General features: G+C 39.8%; 1 protein-coding gene across 1 annotated transcript; it reads right to left on the reverse strand.

Moving 5' to 3' along the window:
- Positions 1 to 2,143: 2,143 nt before the first annotated feature.
- ARL9 (ADP ribosylation factor like GTPase 9) lies at positions 2,144 to 18,649 on the reverse strand. The gene is made up of 4 exons (XM_045997848.1): positions 18,374 to 18,649; positions 14,545 to 14,707; positions 11,659 to 11,834; positions 2,144 to 2,992 (listed from the first exon to the last, which is right to left on the reverse strand). The coding sequence occupies exons 1-4, from the start codon at positions 18,647 to 18,649 to the stop codon at positions 2,813 to 2,815; spliced, it is 795 nt and encodes a 264-aa protein (XP_045853804.1). The 3' UTR covers positions 2,144 to 2,812.
- Positions 18,650 to 18,901: the final 252 nt, after the last annotated feature.

Genomic DNA, 18,901 nt, shown 5'->3' on the forward strand with positions numbered 1-18,901 from the left:
ATCACCAGATTTACACACTTCACAGCACTCACCATAGCACATACCTTCCCCAGTGTCCATAACCCAGCTACCCTCTCCCTCCCCCCTCCCTCCTTAGTTTGTTCTGTGAGATTAAGAGTCTCTTATGGTTTGTCTCCCTCCCAATCCCATCTTGTTTCATTTATTCCTTCCCTAGCCCCCAAACCACCCACATTGCCTCTCAACTTCCTCATATCAGGGAGATCATATGATAATTATCTTTCTCTGACTGATTTATTTCATTCAGCATAATACCCTCTAGTTCCATCCACATCATCGCAAATCATTTCTTTTGATGGCTGCATAGTATTCCATTGTGTGTGTGTGTGTGTGTGTGTGTGTGTGTGTGTGTGTGTGTGTGTAACCTCTTTATCCATTCATCTGTTGATGGACATCTAGGTTCTCTCCATAGTTTGGCTATTGTGGACATTGCTGCTATAAACATTTGGGTGCACATGCCCTTTAGGATCACTACATTTGTATCTTTAGGGTAAATACCCAGCAGTGCGATTGCTGGATCATAGGGTAGCTCTACTTTCATCTTTTTGAGGAAGCTCCATGCTGTTTTCCAGAGTGGTTGCACCAGCTTGCATTTCCACCAACAGTGTAGGAGGGTTGACTTCATGATTATTTTTTATCTTTAATTTTCTGCAGCTTAAAAAATGATACATACCATATGTAAGTTGGGGGCATTTATCCTGACTGGTGTTCTCGACCTTCTGGGATCTGTGGTTTGATTGTCTAACATTAATTTCAGGAAATCAGCACACTCATTATTGTTTCAAATGTTTCTTCTACCTTTTTCTTTTTTTCTTTTTTCTCCCTCTGGTATTCCCATTACATGCATTTTACATCTTTTGCAGTTGTCCTACAGTCCCTGAATATTCTATTCTGAGTTGTTTTTTGGTTTTTTTCCTAATGCTACATATGGTTCTGATGTCTCTTCTGTGTGGTTGTTTTTTGTTTTGTTTTGTTTTTTATGAAGTAGGCTCCACCTCCAGCACAGAGTCCAATGCAAGGCTTGAGTTTACAACCCCGAGGTCAAGACCCCAGCTGAGATCAAGAGTCAGACAATCAACCAACTGAGCCACCCACTGGCTTTATGTATATTTTTATAATTTTTCCTTGATAGCCAAGCATTGTGTATGAAGTAGAAGAAACTGCTGTAAACAGACCTTCAGTAATGTGGTGGTGAGAGGTGGGAGGGAGAAGTGTTCGGCAGTCCTGTGATTGGTCTTAGTCTTTTAGTGAGCCTGTGCCTCTGGACTGTGAACTTCACATGTCTGCCTTTGTTTTCTTCTTTGCTTATGTGGGACAAGATGCCTAGAATGGGCTGGAGTTGGGTATTTCTCTTCCCCAGGTTAGGGTTTGATAATACCTCAGCAAGTTCGGTTCTGGTTAACTAGTTTTCCCTGAAGACAGGCCTTCTTAATAAGGAAAGAGTGCTTTGGAATATTTCTAAATGGTTCATTTTTCCCTCTTCTGGAAACACTAGGGGATTTTTCTCTGATATTTGCTGTGGGATCCTTGTCAGGCTCATGGAGCTAAGACTCACAAAATTGTAGGGACTCCACTCTGCCTGGATCCCCTGGAGTTTTTACTCATAGTCATCCATCTGAACCTCCAGCAATTCGTCTATTACAGCTCTGGTTTTCCCACCCTGGCACTGGTTCCCACAGTTGGTTTCCACTCATGAAGCTCTGCTCCAGTAAATTGTTATTCTCTGTGTTCTCGTTTGGTTTCTTTAGCCTTGGGGGCAGGAGTTTGCCTTGTGTCCTCACCTCTCTTATGGATCTTAGAAGAGTTGTTGATTTTTCAGTCTGTTTAGCTTTTCACTTGTTAGAATGGAGAGGCAGCTTCCGAGCTTCTTACATACTGACTACAAAACTGAAGTCCTTTTGTTTGTTTGTTTTTAAAAGATTTTTTTAAATTTATTTGACAGAGACACAATGAGAGAGGGAACACAAGCAGGGGGAATGGTAGAGGGAGAAGCAGGCTCCCGGCTGAGCAGAGAGCCAGATGTGGGACTCCACCCCAGGATGCTACGATGATGATGACCGGAGCCAAAGGCAGACGCTTAAACGCCTGAGCCACCCAGGCATCCTTTGTTTGTTTGTTTGTTTTTTAAATCAAGACAAGATACTAAAGTTAAAAATTGAATTTATATCATGATTGTAGATGAACAGAGTTATCATAAAATATTTCTAGTGAAGAAAACTTATCTATGTATAAGAGCAAAATTCAAGTATTTAAAAATCAAATCCTCAGAGTTCCTGTTCTAGTATATATCAGGCTCTTGAAAGAGAAGCCTTTTCTAAAATCTTTCTAAATGCTATTAATTTATATTTCTATGTATGTCTGATAGTGCTTACTTTTCTCATTGTCTTATCCTGATATTTCTTTCCTTGCAGTATTAAGTGAATCTACTTAAGGAAAGACACCTGGATTTTTATTTGAAAAGAGGTAGGTAGTTTATTAAAATATTTTACTATAAATCTCATGCCATCGAAAAACTACAAATGGTTTGAACGCTTACTAATGTTCACTTTAATTTTGCTGCTGAAAATCCAAATCCCCCCAAATATATTATTTTACCGATATTTTTAAAGTTTAAAATCTAAACACAGAGAGGCTCTTAATCAATTAACATTATCTTTGTATATATGTCATGCATTAAGAAAATAGGAAATGGCTTATTTTTTATTTGACAGAGGAAACCTTCGGCTTCAAACCTGTCACTCAACAGTCCCTAGTGAGATTTAGATGGACAGCTGCACAGTGGGCCTGGGCGTGGTCACTGCATATCTGCAGCCAGGTGTGCAATCAAGTCTTTGGCATCTTGCATAACGGAGGGTATTTCTGAGCCATTCTCAGTCACTTGGGTTCCAAACAAGAACATCTTCCTGTCATTTCCCACCTCAGACAATGCCAAAGCTTCATGGATATCTGTGATACGATAGGCTGCTTCAAGATCCTTCAACCCAGAATAGAAAAAGGATAAGAAAGAGCTGGTTATTTTGCAATCCTTTTGCATAGATACATTTATTATTCTCATTTATTGCTCTCAATGATCTCACCTTCATTTTAATGTATAGGATATTGTGACCCCATTATTATGATCCCAGTGGTTGTCTGAATATAAATTTTTTTTTTTTTTTTTGTTACAAAGGCGATTAGTTTATTCTCCTCATCAGTGTCACTGATATTCTCATGGTTCACATTTCCCAGTGCGGCTCCTCTCCTTACAGTAGTTAATGTGCAATCTCACTGAAGCATGCAACTCCTGATCTTGGGGTTTTGAGTGTGAAACCCCTATCGGGTATAGAGATTACTTACCAAAAAAAATGAGAGAAAAATAAAGGGCAGCAGAATTATGCCAGCAGTTATGAGCTATCATCAAGAAAGAATTTTTGGAATGAAGTTAAGCCATTCTAATACCTTAATCAATTTTCCAAACACTGTAGTCAATCTGCTTCTATTTTTTTCCATTTCTTTTTTATTTATCCAAATCATATTCAATAGGATCAATTTTTTTATTGAAGTATAGTGGACACACAGTTACATTGGTTTTCAGTGTACAACACAATAATTTGACAACTCTGTACTTTATTCTATGTTCACTGTAATTGTAGCTACCTTCTCTCACTGTACAATGCTATTATAATACCACTGACTATATTCAGCATATGCCATTATATATGCTGTACCTTTTATCTCTGTAACCTATTCACTCCATAACTGGAAGCCTGTACCTCCCATTCTCTTTCACTCCTTTTTTTTTTTAAGATTTCATTTATTTATTTGACAGAGAGATCACAAATAGGTAGAGAGAGAGGGAGAACCAGCCTCCCTGCTGAGCAGAGAGCCCAACACGGGGCTCAATCCCAGAGCCCTGAGATCATGACCTGAGCCAAAGGCAGAGGCTTAACCCACTGAGCCACCCAGGCGCTCCCCGCTTTCACTCCTTTTTGCCCATCCCCCTACTGCTTTTCCCTCTGGCACCCACCAATTTGTTCTCTGTACTTATTGGTCTATTTCTCCCTCTTGTTTGTTTGTTCCTTTGTTGTCTAGATTCCACATGTAAGTGAAAGCATATGGTATTTTTCTCATTTCACTTAGCATAATAATCTCTAGGCCCACTCCCGTTCTCACAAATGGCAAGATTTCATTCTTTTTTATGGTGAGTAATATTCCAATATGTGTATATATGCTACCTCTTCTTTATCCATTTACCTGTTGGTGGGCACTTGGGTTACTTCCTTATCTTACCTATTGTAAATGATGCTCCAATAAACTCAGAGATGCATATACCTTTTCGAAATGGTATTTAAGGTTTTTTTTGGGTAAATACTCAGTAGAGGAATTAATGGATCATAATGGTATTTCTGTTTTTAATTTTGTGAGGATCCACCATACTGTTTTCCACAGTGCCTGTACCAATTTACTCTCTTATCAACAATGGACAGAAATCCCTTTTTACACATCCTTCCCAACACTTGTTATTTCTTGTCTTTTTGATTCAAGCCATTCTGACAGGTATGAAGTGATATCTCATTGCGGTTTCAATTTGCATTTTCCTGATGATTAATGGTGTTGGGCATCTTTCTCATGTGTCTCTTGGACATCTGTATGTCTTCTTTGGAGAAATGTCTGTTCATTGTATCTCCTACCTATTTTTTAATTGGATTATTTGCTTTTTGAATGTTGAGTTGGGTAAGTTCTCTACATATTTTGCATATTAAGTCCTTATCAGATACATCATTTGCAAATATTTTTCCCAATCAGTATTTGCCTTATTTATTTATTTTTTTAAGGTTTTATTTATTTATTTGACAGAGAGAGAGGGAGGGAGAGAGTGAGAGAGAGCGCACATGAGCAGGGGCAGAGGGAGAGGGAGAAGCAGGCTCCCCACTGAGCAAGGAGCCCGATGTGGGACTCAATCCCAGGACCCCAGGATTATGACCTGAGCCAAAGGCAGCCACTTAACTGACTGAGCCACCCAGGTGTCCCGGTATTTGCCTTTTTAAAAAGATTTTATTTGTTTATTTGAGTGAGAGAGATAGAGAGACCATGAGCAGGGGGAAGCAGCAGAGGAGGAGGAGAAGTAGGCTCCCCACTGAGCAGGAAACCAACTTGGGGCTCCATTCCAAAACTGGACCGAGGATCATGGCCTGAGCCAAAGGCAGTCACTTAACTGCTTAACCCACTGAGCCACCCAGGTGCCCCTTGCCTTTTTGTTTTGTTGATGAATTCCTTTGGTGTGCAGAAGCTTTTTATTTTAATGTAGTCCCAAAAGTTTATTTTTGCTTTTATCTCTCTTGCCTCAGGAGACATATCTAGAAAAATGTTTCTGGTGGCATCTGGCTATAGTTGATTACATTTCTAGATATTGGTCATCCCAATATATTGCCTGTCTGAAATCAGAATTCACTTATTCTTAGAGTCTATAGTGACATTCAAACAGTGTTAATAGATCCAGTAAACCTGTGTTCAATGTCTCAAGGTAATAAATTAATGATGGAATTGGAAAGGAATAAAATATGAGGAAAATGTTGGATTAAAAAGAGGGTTTCTTAGTCATAAAAGCACATTATGGATAGGGTGCCTGGGTAGCTCAGTCAGCAGAGCATGGAGCTCTTCATCACAGGGTCATAAGTTGAAGCCCCACACTGGATGTAGAGTTTACTTTAGAAGAAGAAGGAGGAGGAGGAGGAGGAGGACGGAAGAGGAGGAGGAGGAGGAGAAGGAGGAAGAAGGGGTGCCTGTATGACTTAGTCAGTTAAACATCACTCTTTGGCTCAGATCATGATCCTGGAGTCCCAGGGAGCCAGGCCCACACCTGGCTCCCCATTCAGCGGGAGTCTGTTTCTCCCTCTGCCTCTCCCCCCAACTCTTTGCATTCACTCTTTCTCTCTCTTTCACTCACTTACCATGCATTCTTTTCTGATCACAATGCTGTGACACTAGTTATAAACCACAAGAAAAAATCTGGAAAGAACACAAATAGATGGGGGCTAAATAACATGCTCCTAAACAATGAATGGGTCAACCAAGAAATCAAAACTTACATGAAGAAAGATGAAAATGAAAACACAAGGTACAAAATCTTTGGGACATAGCAAAGGCAGTTCTAAGAGGGAAGTTTATAGCAATACAGGCCTACCTCAAAAAGCAAGAAAAGTCTCAGATAAGCTACCTACCCATACACATTAAGGAGCTACAAAAGAAGAACAAACAAAACTACAAAGTAGCAGAAGGAAGGAAATAAAAGATTGGAGCAGAAGTAAATGACATGGATACTAAAAAATTAAATAAATAAATTCCTAGAAACATATAACCTCACAAAACTGAATTAGAAGAAATAAAATTTGAATAGACCAATTACCAGCAATGAAGTTGAATCAGTAATCAAAAAACTCCCAACAAACATAAGTTCACACCACATGGCTTTATAAACGAATTCTACCAAATATTTAAAGAAGAGTTAATACCTATTCTTCTCAAAATATTTCAAAAAAGAGGAAGGAAATCTTCCAGATTCATTCTATGAGGCCAGCATTACACTGATACCAAAACCAGAGAAAGACACCACAAAAAAAAAAGCACTACAAGACAATACCTCTGATGAACATAGATGCAAAAATCCTCAACAAAATATTAGCAAACCAAATCCAATAATACATTAAAAAATATTCACCATGATCAAGTGGGATTTATTCCTGGGATGCTAGAGTGGTTCAATAATTGCAAATCAAGCAACATGATACATCATATCAATAAAAGAAAGGATAAAAACCATATGATCATTTCAACAGTTGTAGAAAAATATTTGACAAGGTAATTAATCCTTTCATGATAAAAATCCTCCACAAAGTAGGTTTAGAGAGAACATACTTCAGCATAATAAAGGCCATATATGAAAAACTGACAGCTAACATCATACTTAATGGGGAAAAACTGAGAGTTCTCCCCTAAGGTAAGGAACCACACAAGGATGTCCACTCTCACCACTTTTATTCAACATAGTACTGGAAGTCCTAGCCACAGCAATCAGCCAAGAAAAAGAAATAAAGGCATCCAAATCAGAGTAAGAAGTCAAACTTTCAGTATTTGCAGAAGGCATGACACTATAGAAAACCCTGAAGACTCCACCAAAAAACTATTACAACTGATAAATGAATTCAGCAAAGTTGCAAGACACAAAATCAATGTACAGAAATCTTTGCATTTCTATACATTAATAATGAAGGAGCAGAAGGAGAAATTAAGGGAAAAAAATCTCATTTATAACTGCACCCCAAATAATAAAATACCCAAGAATAAACCTAACCGAGGAGGCAAAAGACCTGTATTCTGAAAAGTATAAAACTTTGTTGAAAGAAACTGAAGACAATACAAAGAAATGGAAAGACATCACATATCATGGATTAGAAGAACAAATATTGTTAAAATATCTATACAACCCAAAGCGGTATACAGATTTAGTGTGGTAACTACCAAATACCAACAGCATTTTCCATAGGACTAGAACAATTATAGAATTTGTATTGAACCACAAGACCCCCAAAAGCCAAAGCAATCTTGAAAAAGAAAAACAAAACTAGAGGTAGCACAATTCTAGACTTGAAGTTATACTACAAAGCTGTAGTAATCAAAACAGTATGGTACTGGCACAAAACCAGACACAGATCAACAGAACAGAGTACAAAGCCCAGAAATACACTCAAAATTACATGGTCAATTAATCTAGGATAAAGGAGGCAAGAATATGCAATGGGAAAAACAAATAGTGTTGGGAAAACTAGAGAGCAACATGCAAAAGAATGAAACTGGATCACTTTCTTATACAATACACAAAAACAAACTAAAAATGGATTAAGGACCTAAAACCTGAAACCTGAAACCATAAAATCCTAGAAGAGAGCACAGGCAGCAATTTCTCTGAAACTGGCCATAGCAACGTCTTTCTAGATACATCTGCCAAGGTAAGGCAAACAAAAGCAAAAATAAACTATTGGAACTACATGAAAATAAAAAGCTTCTCCACAGCAAAAACAAAACACAACAAAATTAAAAGATAACCTACTGAATGGAAGAAGATATTCACAAATGACATATCCCTTAAAAGAATTAGCATCCAAAATATATAAAGAACTTACACAACTCAAAACACAAAAAAATGAATAATCCAATTAAAAAATGGACAGAAGACATTAACAGATGTTTTCTAAAGAAGACATACAAATGGCGAACAGACACATGAAAAGATGCTCTCAACACATCACTCATCATCAGGGAAATGCAAATCAAAACCACAATGAGATATCACCTCACACCTTTCAGAATGGCTAAAATCAAAACCACAAGAAATAACAAGTGTTGGTGAGAATGGGAAAAAAAGGAAGCCTCATGCACTGTTGGTGGGAATGTAAACTGGTGCAGCCATTGTGGAAAATAGTACGGAGTTCCTCAAAAGAGTAAAAATAGAAATATCCTGGGATGCCTGGCTGGCTCAGTCAGTAGAACATATGACCCTTGAGCTCAAAGTCATGAGTTCAAGCCCCACACTGGGTACAGAGTTTACTTAAAAAAAAAAAAAATAGAACTACCCTATAATCCCATAATCACACTACTGGGTATTTCCCCAAAGAATAAGAAAACACTAATTCAAAGGGATATGTGCACCCCTATGTATACTGAAGCAAAATTTACAACTGTCAGACTATGGAAGCAATCCAAGTATCCATCAACAGATGGCTAAACAAGATGTAATACACACACACACACACACACACACACACACACACGAATATTACTCAGCCATAAAAAAGAATGAAATCTTACCATTTGCAACAACATGGATGGATCTACAGACTACAATGCTAAGTGAAATAAGCCAGGAGAGAAAGAAAAATACCATTTGATTTGTTCCATGTGAAATTTAAGATACAAGAGAAATAAAGGAAAGAAAAAGAGACACACCAAAAAACATACTCTTAACTATAGAGAACAGTTTCCAGACGGGAGGTGAGTGGGGGGCTGGGTGAAATAGGTGAAGACGATTAAGAGTATACCTACTTTCATGATCTCAGGGTCCTGGGATGGAGCCCCGCATTGGGCTCTCTGCTCAGCAGGGAGCCTGCTTCCGCCTCTCTCTCTGCCTGCCACTCTGCCTACTTGTGATCTCTCTGTGTCAAATAAATAAAATTCTCAAAAAAAAAAAAAAAAGAGTATACCTACCTTGATGAACACTGAGTAATATTTGGAACTACTGGATTACTGCATTATACACCTGAAAGTAATATATTGCTGTATGTTCACTGGAATGAAAATAAATTTTAAAAAGTGTAGTCGTTTAAAAAATAAATGGAAAGCTATGTATAAAGAAGATGACCATAGCAAAGTAAAATAGTAGTCAACAGGTTCCTGAGGAAGATATACAGAACGCCTATAAGTAATAAAGAATTATTTTTCCAAAAGATAGGAAAGATTTCTACAACTCAAATAAGAAAAGATAAACAACCTAATAGAAATTTGGGAAGAGATATTAAAAGACAATTCACAGGGGCGCCTGGGTGGCTCAGTCAGTAGAGTGACCGACTCTTGACATCCACTCAGGTCATGATCTTGGGGTCATGGGATCAAGCCCCACGTTGGGTTCTGCACTGGGCATGGAGCTTGCTTGAGATTCTTTTTCTGCCTCTCCTTCTGCCCCTCCCCTCTCTCTCACTTGCTCTCTGTCTCTAAAATTAAATAAATAAAAGACGTCTAGTCCACAGATGTGGAAATGAGTTTCAAAGAATGAAACGAATTTGAAACTGATAACCAACGCACATCTGAAAAGATGCTGAAGCTGAACCAGTAATAAGGGAAATGCAAATTAGAATAATAGGATAAAATTTCAGCCCCATCAGATTGGCAAAAATGAAAAAGGTTGACAATACCAAGTACTGAAATGGATGTGGAGCTGCAAAAAATCCGTCATATTCTGCTAGCTGGAGAGTAAATCGGTGCAGTATCTTTGGAAAGCAGCTTGGTAAGATCTAGTAAAGCTGATTATGTACAAATCCAAAAACCCATCAACTCCTCTTTTAGATGTATGCACTAGAGAAATGTTGATACACATCTACAAGGAGACACATACATGAAGATTCACTGTAGCACTGTTTCTAATAATAAACCATTAGAAATAACCCAAACACCCAGAATGAAAATGGTAAAATTGTGGTATATTCATGCAACGGAATACTATAGAGCTCACGTGTATGTACCATGGTCTTTGTAGTTTATGGTATGTAAGATGCTCCAGTTTAAAACAAAACAAAACAAAACCTCCAGCTCCTCTTTTAAATATAATCTGCAGGACTAGCTTCTGTGCTGGACTGGAACATAGATTCCTTTAGGTGGTCATTTGTAATGCTGCCGTTAAGCATTCACCCTCAGAAGTAGTGGGACAATTAAGTTCCCTAATGACTGGCTATCTTAAAGCAATTGAAAGAGGGGCTTTACTATTACAATGCTGTAGATGTTTCGTATTTTTAACTTTATTTTATTGTGGTAAAACACACATAACAAAATATATCATCTTAACCATGCATGAGAGCCCAGTTCAGTACATTCACGCTGCTGTGCAACCGTCCACCCCCAGAAGTCTTTTCATCTTGCAAAACTGAAACTCTGTACCCACAAAGCAGTAACTCCCATTTCTCCCTCCCCAAACCCAAGGCAACCATGGCTAGTATAAACCCTGTACCCATTAAACAGTGACTCCTCCTTCTCCTCTCCTCCCATTCCCTCGTAACCTCTAATTTACTTTCTGTCTCTATGAACTTGACTACTCTAGGTACCTCATGAATGTGGGATCATATGATATTTGTTGTTTTCTTGCTGGGTTAGTTCTCTTAGCATAATGTCCTCAAGGTTTATCCATATCACAGCATGTGTCAGAATTTCCTTTTCTAAGGCTGAATTGTCTGTATATATCATGTTTTATTTATCCATTCACCCACAAGGGACGCTTGGGTTGCTTCTACCTTTTGACTATTGTGAATTTTGACTATTATAACTGTTGTGAATATGTATGGATGAGTATCTGTTCACGTTCCTGCTTTCAGTTCTTTTGAGTATACACCCAGACGTGGAATTGCTGGATCATACATGAATTCTATTTTTAATTTTTTTAAGGAACTGCCATACTGTTTTCTAAAGCGGCTGCACCATTTTACATTCCCAGCGACACTGTACAGGGTTCCAGTTTCTCCAGGGTTGTTTGTTTAATATTTTTTATGTGTGTGTAATAAATTCAGGTCAGGCTAATTGATCTAAAGCAAACTATTCCTTTATGTATGGTAGACACTCAAATATTTTGTTGAAATCAATTCAACCACCAGTAAATGTTTACTGAATTAAATTCAACGCATATTTGTTGCATTTCTCCTATGCTTGTCCAGTATAAGGGACACAAAGATGAATAATGGTTTTTATTTTCAAGGAGTTTATAAACCAGTAGATCTTATAAGTCTAAACTAAACTGCATATATAGCATATTGTTAAATATCTAGCTATTAAAAGTAGACATTTCTATTTCTTTAAGTAATAATAAAACTATTAAGTAAAACTTAGCGTTGCCCAGATTTTTACCTGTTTGTTTGCAAACACAACCAGAGGAAGGATTGGGTTTGTTTCAATTAATTGGTGAAGGTGTTTCTTGGCTTCAGGTAATCTGTTGTGATCAGCTGAATCCACCACAAAGATCAGCAGCAATCCTCTGGATAGGTACATTTCCCAATAGGAACGGAAAGGTTCACTGCCACCAACTACAGAGAACAGCAGAGAAAAAATACACCAAAAACACTGAAGAAGCAGCTGCTGAGAAGGCAGGAAAGACACTCTTAGATAATTTCCAAACACTGGACAAGTGTCCTGATAAAACACTACTGTGCCAGAGTGTATCCAATCCTGAGAATGACCAGAGGCATGTTACTAGGGGAATGGCTGGTGGGAATATTTACTCTCCATAAGCGGTTCAATCATTCTGGGACACAAAGTCTCAGCATAAAGACTAGATACTACCGTGAATACAGTGGATGCCCCTGACCTGTAACACATAGCAGCCATGGGGGCCACCACCTAACAGCTGAGCTCAGAAAATGGGAGTACGTCACTAAAATAATTCAGGGTGGTAGGTTAAAACACACCTTTCTCCAAACTAAGTTTTAAATAGACAAATTCCCTGGCCAGACTCACTTGCACAATCTTTTTCCCTTATCAAAATCCCAGAACTAATTTCTCCTCTTAACACTGCACTAAGATTTAATAGGATCCCGTGGGCATTAAAGAAAGAAAATGCCTTTGGATTATTTCATTCCACTGATTCTTCCCAGGAGAAAGTTTCTGGCAATGATAATAATATATACACAATGAATTTGGTTTTTATTTTTCTCCTAGAACAGAGGCTGGCAAACTATGGCCCACAGTCTAAATCTGGCCCACTGCCTATTTTTGGAAGCACAGGAACAAAGAATGGATTTACATTTTTAAATGTTGTGGCGGGGGGGGGGGGGGGGGGGGGGGGGGGGGAGAAAGAAGAACATTTCATGACATGTAAAAGCATCATATTTGGATTTCAGTGTCTACAAATAAAAGTTTATCAGAACACAGATGTGGACTTGTGACTTATTGTCTGTATTGTCTGTGGCTGCTTCCACAGTACAACTGAGTGTAGTGGCTGCCTAGAGACCATGTGGCCCCCAAAGCCTAAATTATTTACTACCGAGCCCTTTACAGAAAAAGTTTGAAGACCCTTGTTTTAGAAACTTAACAAAAACATTTAAAATACTTCTGGGAAAGGGTCTTGATTTGTCTGTTCTTTGTTTGAATTAGCTAGGCTAATTCCCTAAAGCATTTTGTGTTACTAACTTTTTAAAAGAATGTTGTGTAATCTTCTAAGTAATTCATATGGTTTCAGCATATTTAATTTAAGCATGAATGAACATTTGGGTTGTTCCTCATTTTTGTGTGTCTGTGGGTGATACCATCACATTTCACCTATATTGGGATTTTTATCTTTTTGTTATTAACTTCTAACTTAATTGCAATGTATTCAAAGAACATGGTTTGTATGATGCCCCTTCTTTGAAAAATTTATTAACACCTGTTGTATGGTCTACGAGGTGGTCAATTTTGATAAATGTTACATGAATCTTTGAGAGGAACATGTGTTTTAGCTTTGGGATGTAGCTAAAATTATCTAATTGAACAATCTTATATTGTCCATTGGATGAAACTTGTTGGTTGTGTTCATATTCTCTGTATCCTTGCTGATTTTTTTCCTCTTTGATTTTAATAATTTGACAATACGTTGAAAATCCCTCACTCCGATGGTAGATATGTCCATGTCTTCCCCTAATTAGATTCTCCCTTTCTTTTCATTCCTTTGTTCCTTCCTTCCTTTCTTTTCACTTTTTATATTTTGAGACTATTTTCCTAGCTATCTATTTGATTAAAATTATCTCTTCTATAGCTTCTGAACAAATTAAAACCTGTATTCCAGATAATGTTGTTAGCTGAAAGATCTGCCTACACGTTGACCAGTTTCTCTGCCCATATTTTCTTTCTGTAACTGAAAGGAAAAATAAAAAGGTGATTTCAGTAATCTAAGGGAGAGACGGTGTAGGTTCCAGCTGACACAGGTGCGATAGGAAAAGATGTAACTGATGAATTCCAGCTTTGTTTAGAGGTAGAAAAACTCATAGTGTTTTATCTGTGGACTAGAGTTGGGGGTACAAAAGGAGACATCAAGGGTGACTCCTATTTTTCTGGCTTGTAACACGATAGCTGGTCTGTAACACAGACCAGTAGATTATAGGGAAAGGGACAGATATGGAGATAAAGCAAGCACTTTGTCTCGACCATTTTAGGTTTGAGAGGCCAATTAGATATCCAGGTGAAGAGGTCAGGTGACCTTTGGATATGCTTGGGTTGGATGGGTAAATCTGGGTGTCATTAACACAGAGATGGTATTTTTTAAGGCCAATAGGGTGGATGAAATCATCCAAGGAGAGAATGTAAAGAACTGAATATAATGCAACTTTGGGGAACAACACTATTCTGGGGGGCCCCAGAATTACTTTAGCATAGAGACTTCTGGGCTGCCCTGTGGTTACAAAAAGAGATTTGGGGCTTGTTCATAGCTGCATTTGCAGAGAAAGAAGTAGGCTGTATTTGCTGTATTTACTTAGATTGAATGTTTCTTGGGGTAGTAAGGGAATTGACAGCATATTATAGGAGGGGGTGCTCTAGCCTTCCTTGCAGCTCCCTCTCATGCCAGCACTGAAAAAAGGAGGAAATAAGAAAAGGAAGGGATTTCCTCCACATTGAACTATTAAACTATATATGCATTCTAAAACCGTAGGCAAACCTGACCCAGTGTGACTTTTCATAAGGGTACAATGATGCTAACAATAGGTCTGGCTTAAGGTATAACAAGATAAGCCTATCCTGCTACTAATGAGAAAGCAGGCTTACTCTCCAGAAACTCCATCTGGCTATCCTCGGTGTTGATGCATACTGCATTGAAACCTTGGGTGGGTGCCACGCTGTGCTGGACTCTGTTTAAAGCTAGAGAGTGCAGAACGCTGGTCTTTCCTGCTCCATCCAGACCCAACACAAGGATCTGCTTATTTTTCTCCTGTGAAAACAAAAGACAAATCAATAAACTCATGCAACCAGGAGCTTGTTTCCCTGGCTCCTGGCAGTGTGCCTGCCTGTGGTAGGACCCAATAATAATTGTGGAATTGTAAACCAGAACAAAAATTCATGAAACATTTAATGTCTAGGAGCACCTGGCTGGCTCTGTTGGTAGAGGATGGGACTCTTGGTCTTGGGGTCATGAATTCAAGCCCCATGTTGGGTGTAGAGTTTACTTAAAAAAAATTAATAGAACTAGAACAAACTGTACCAGTCTGTATTTTATAATCGGCTATTAGTTATGTGGTATTAATCACACCCCCCAACTAGAATGGTGGTGATCAATCTATTAAATAAAGACTGTATATATAACAGGATTTATAGGTGGGCCATAGATCACAGGATGTGATCTTCACTTTGCTGCTTGGGTTCATGTCCACTGCGGATTGAAACAGACTTCAGTTTGTTGTTTGGGATCTTGGGACGTCTGTGGTTCATGCACTCGCTATGCCATTCAGCATGTAAGCACCCGAAGTCTCACAGTATTGATCTGTTTTCTTTTCCCAGTTGGATTACTAACTAGATAAAAGATTAGGGGAAGTTCCCCCTCTTATACTTTTTAATAGAAGTATCATGATTAAATGAAAAGGCTAAGGTTATAGAAACTGTTAAACAGGTTCCAATCACAAATGAACATTTATTTTAGAATCAGATGTTAAAACCTGTTGAACTCGACATAAACTTTAGAAAGAGGCATTCCACCAACATACCAGACTTAGAAATTTTTATAACAAGTGATTGAGAGACAAGAAGGGCAAGTTGGTATGAAAAGTTCAGAGTGCTCAGAAAAGTGACTTTTAGGGTGCAAAATTTAATGTGAACAGTAATATTCCCACAGGAATTCAATTCTATTTCCCAAACTGCCTACTGAAGAAGTTTCTCATGCACAAAAACACCAGTAATTGTCTTCAATGACATTGGTTTGGAAATAACAATAATCTTTTACATTTATACTTGAACACTAAATGTTGATGTTAGATTTAGACTGGTTTTCTAGTAAAATGTGAATTTTTTTCACTATCCCACTTTTTCTTTTTTTTGAAAATAAGATCTGTGTGAAAGTGAGATGTTTGAAGATCTGGTCTAGTAGGGTCTTGTATAGACAGCATGATTTATGAAAACTGTCTTGTGAATAAAAGAATTAGAAAAAGTACGTGTTTGTTTTGGAATTCTTTTTTTTAAAAGATTTTATCTTTTTTTTATTTTTTAAAGATTTTATTTATTTATTTATTTGATAGAGATCACATGTAGGTAGAGAGGCAGGCAGAGAGAGAGGAGGAAGCAGGCTCCCTGCTGAGCAGAGAACCCCATGAGGGACTTGATCCCAGGACCCTGAGATCATGAGCTGAAGGCAGAGGTTTAACCCACTGAGCCACCCAGGTGCCCCTATCTACTTATTTGACAGAGAAAAATCACAAGTAGACAGAGAGGTAGGCAGAGAGAGGGAGGGGGAAGCAGGCTCCCCGCCGAGCAGAGAACCTGATGCAGGGCTCGATCCCAGGACCCTGAGATCATGACCTGAGCTGAAGGCAGAGGCTTAACCTCCTGAGCCACCCAGGCACCCTGTTTTTGGAATTCTTGATGGTTCTTAAAGCAAATGGTATTTCTATAGTTATTTTCTATCTTCATCCCCATTCCCTCCCATCTGCATCTAGACATGAGAGTATCATTCTGGAAGTGTGGTGGTGAGGAAGGACGACTTCACGGATAGAGAATATCTCATAGGATGATTTAAACTGCATGCTCTAAAGCAGATTTGGGCCCAAGAAATTGCTATAGGGTGTGAATTGTGTCCCCCTTACTGTCTCTACCAATGGCCCACTCAAGACTACTCCAACATACTTTATCAATTCCAACAAGCAATCCTTCCTCCATTTTAACATCTCAAAAACGAGGGTTTTACAATTCATGGTGTGTCTTTTTTTTTTTTTTTTTTTTTGAGAGAGAGAGAGAGGGCAGGGTTGGGGAAGGGGCAAAGGGAGAGGGAGAATCTTAAGACTCCTAGCTGAGCGCAGAGCCCCACAGAGGTGGGGCTGGATCTCAAGATACTGAGATCATGACTTTAGCTGATATCAAGAGTTGGATCCTTAATCGACTAAGCCACCCAAGTGTCTGGGTACATCATATTTTGATTGGCAGCATTTTTTTTTTCTTTCTCAGTGGTGCCAAAATAATGGTATCTGAGATCCTAGGAAATATTGTCAGTAAAAACACTTTCCTACTCTCCTTCCAACCACATGGCTGTCCCTACTCTACCCTGTCTAGAAATTCGGCAGTCACTGCTTACATTTTACTTCATTTTTTTTTTTTTTTTAGCAAAACACATGCTAAAATACATGCTTTCTCATGTTGATCATCTCTTAAGGAAAGCTAGGATTATCGTTAAGCCAAAAGTTCTGACATAATTTGTGATTTTGAGTTGCCACTGTTCCCTGTCAATAGTCATTATTTTAATGATATATGGGTCTATAATAGTTTGTGTTTTACCAGAGATCAAATCGCCGTTAATAATTCAAATTGTTTAGAACCAGAAAGCACCTGTGAGCTCAGGCACTCCAGGAGCAAGAAGCTTATTAAACTGATCCAAACAATGCCTGTTTTCTCTTTCTTTTTATCCTACACCCCCTCAATTTTTTCACTATGGTGAAATACACATAATGTAAATATAATATAAATGTAATATAATCTAAAACATACCGTCTTACCCATTATTAAGGATACGATTCGGTAGTATTAAAATACGTTCATAATGCTGTGAGACCGTAGTCATTACCATCCTCCCTCCCCTCAGAGCCTCAGGCAACCACCAGTTCTACTCTAAGGACTTTGACTCCCCTAGGTACCTCATAGAAGTAGTGTCATCGTATTTCTTTCTTTCTTTCTTTTTTTTTTTTTAAAGATTTTATTTATTTGACAGATCACAAGTAGGCAGAGAGGCAGGCGGGCGGGGGTGGAGTGGAGGGGGGAAGCAGGCTCCCCGCGGAGCAGAGAGCCTGATGTGGGACCCGATTCCAGGACTCTGCGACTGTGACCTGAGCCGAAGGCAGAGGCCTCGACCCACTGAGCCACCCAGGCGCCCCCACAGTATTTCTTTTTACGATTGCAGGGCTTGGTTTGAGACCTCTCCGTTAAAACTTTGCGACCACCCCCCTGGGCGCCGGTGGTGGGGAAACAATGGAAGCGGTAACTACGGAGAAGGTCCAGTCCTCGGACGCATCTGCACGAATTCGGGAACCCCGCACCAGGGACAGCAGCCGGACAGAGTCCGCGGGCCGCGAGGCCTCGGGGCTGGTGTCGGTGAGGCAGGCGGGATGCGCGCCGGTACCGCCGAGCGCCCGCCGGAGATGCGGCCCGAAAAGGGCTCCTTCCGCCTCTTCCTCACCGCCGCACCACCCGCGGGGAGGGCTCAGGGCAGGGCTAGGGCTGAGGGTAAGGCAGGCGACAGGGAGAAGGGGACAGCGACGGGTCTTGGGAAGCTTGGCACACCCCCTTCCATCCACAGAGTAAAATGCCCTCAAACCCAGACCCGATTCCCTCCCGCGCGGGTCGGGGCCTCGGACGTAACAGAGACGGCCTTGGAGAGCCGGGCGAGGCCCCGGTCCCTTACCGGCGGCTCCAGCGGGGGCTTTGTCAAGGCGCCGTTGTCCTTCTTCTCTTTCTCTTCTTCTCCCTTGAGTTGTTCCTTCTCTTTCTCGGTCTCCCGCTCTTTCCTCTTTTCCTCCTCTTTACAGTTACTGTTCTCCTCCTTTCCTTTCTCTTTCCCTATCTCTTTTCCCTTAATTTTCTCCTTCTCCACCTCCGTCTTTTTCTCTTCCTTTCCTTTTTCCCGAATTTTCTCTTTCTCTGGCTCCTTCCCCTTCTTCATCACCTTCCCCCTCTCCATCACCTTCCCCTTCTCTAACACCCTCCCCTTCTCCATCGCCTTCCCCTTCTCCAATGCCTTCCCCTTCTCCAACGCCTTCCCCTTCTCCATCGCCTTCCCCTTCTCCAACGCCTTCCCCTTCTCCATCGCCTTTCCCTTCTCCATCACCTTTCCCTTCTCCATCCCCACCGCCCTAATTTCCTCTTTCCGCGCGCCCGCGCGCCCGCGCGCTGGAGCCTGGGTCCTGGGTCCCGGCAGGTGTGGCTCCCGTGG

The sequence above is a fragment of the Meles meles genome, chromosome 2 (assembly GCF_922984935.1).
Source record: "Meles meles chromosome 2, mMelMel3.1 paternal haplotype, whole genome shotgun sequence".
Taxonomy (NCBI): domain Eukaryota; kingdom Metazoa; phylum Chordata; class Mammalia; order Carnivora; family Mustelidae; genus Meles; species Meles meles.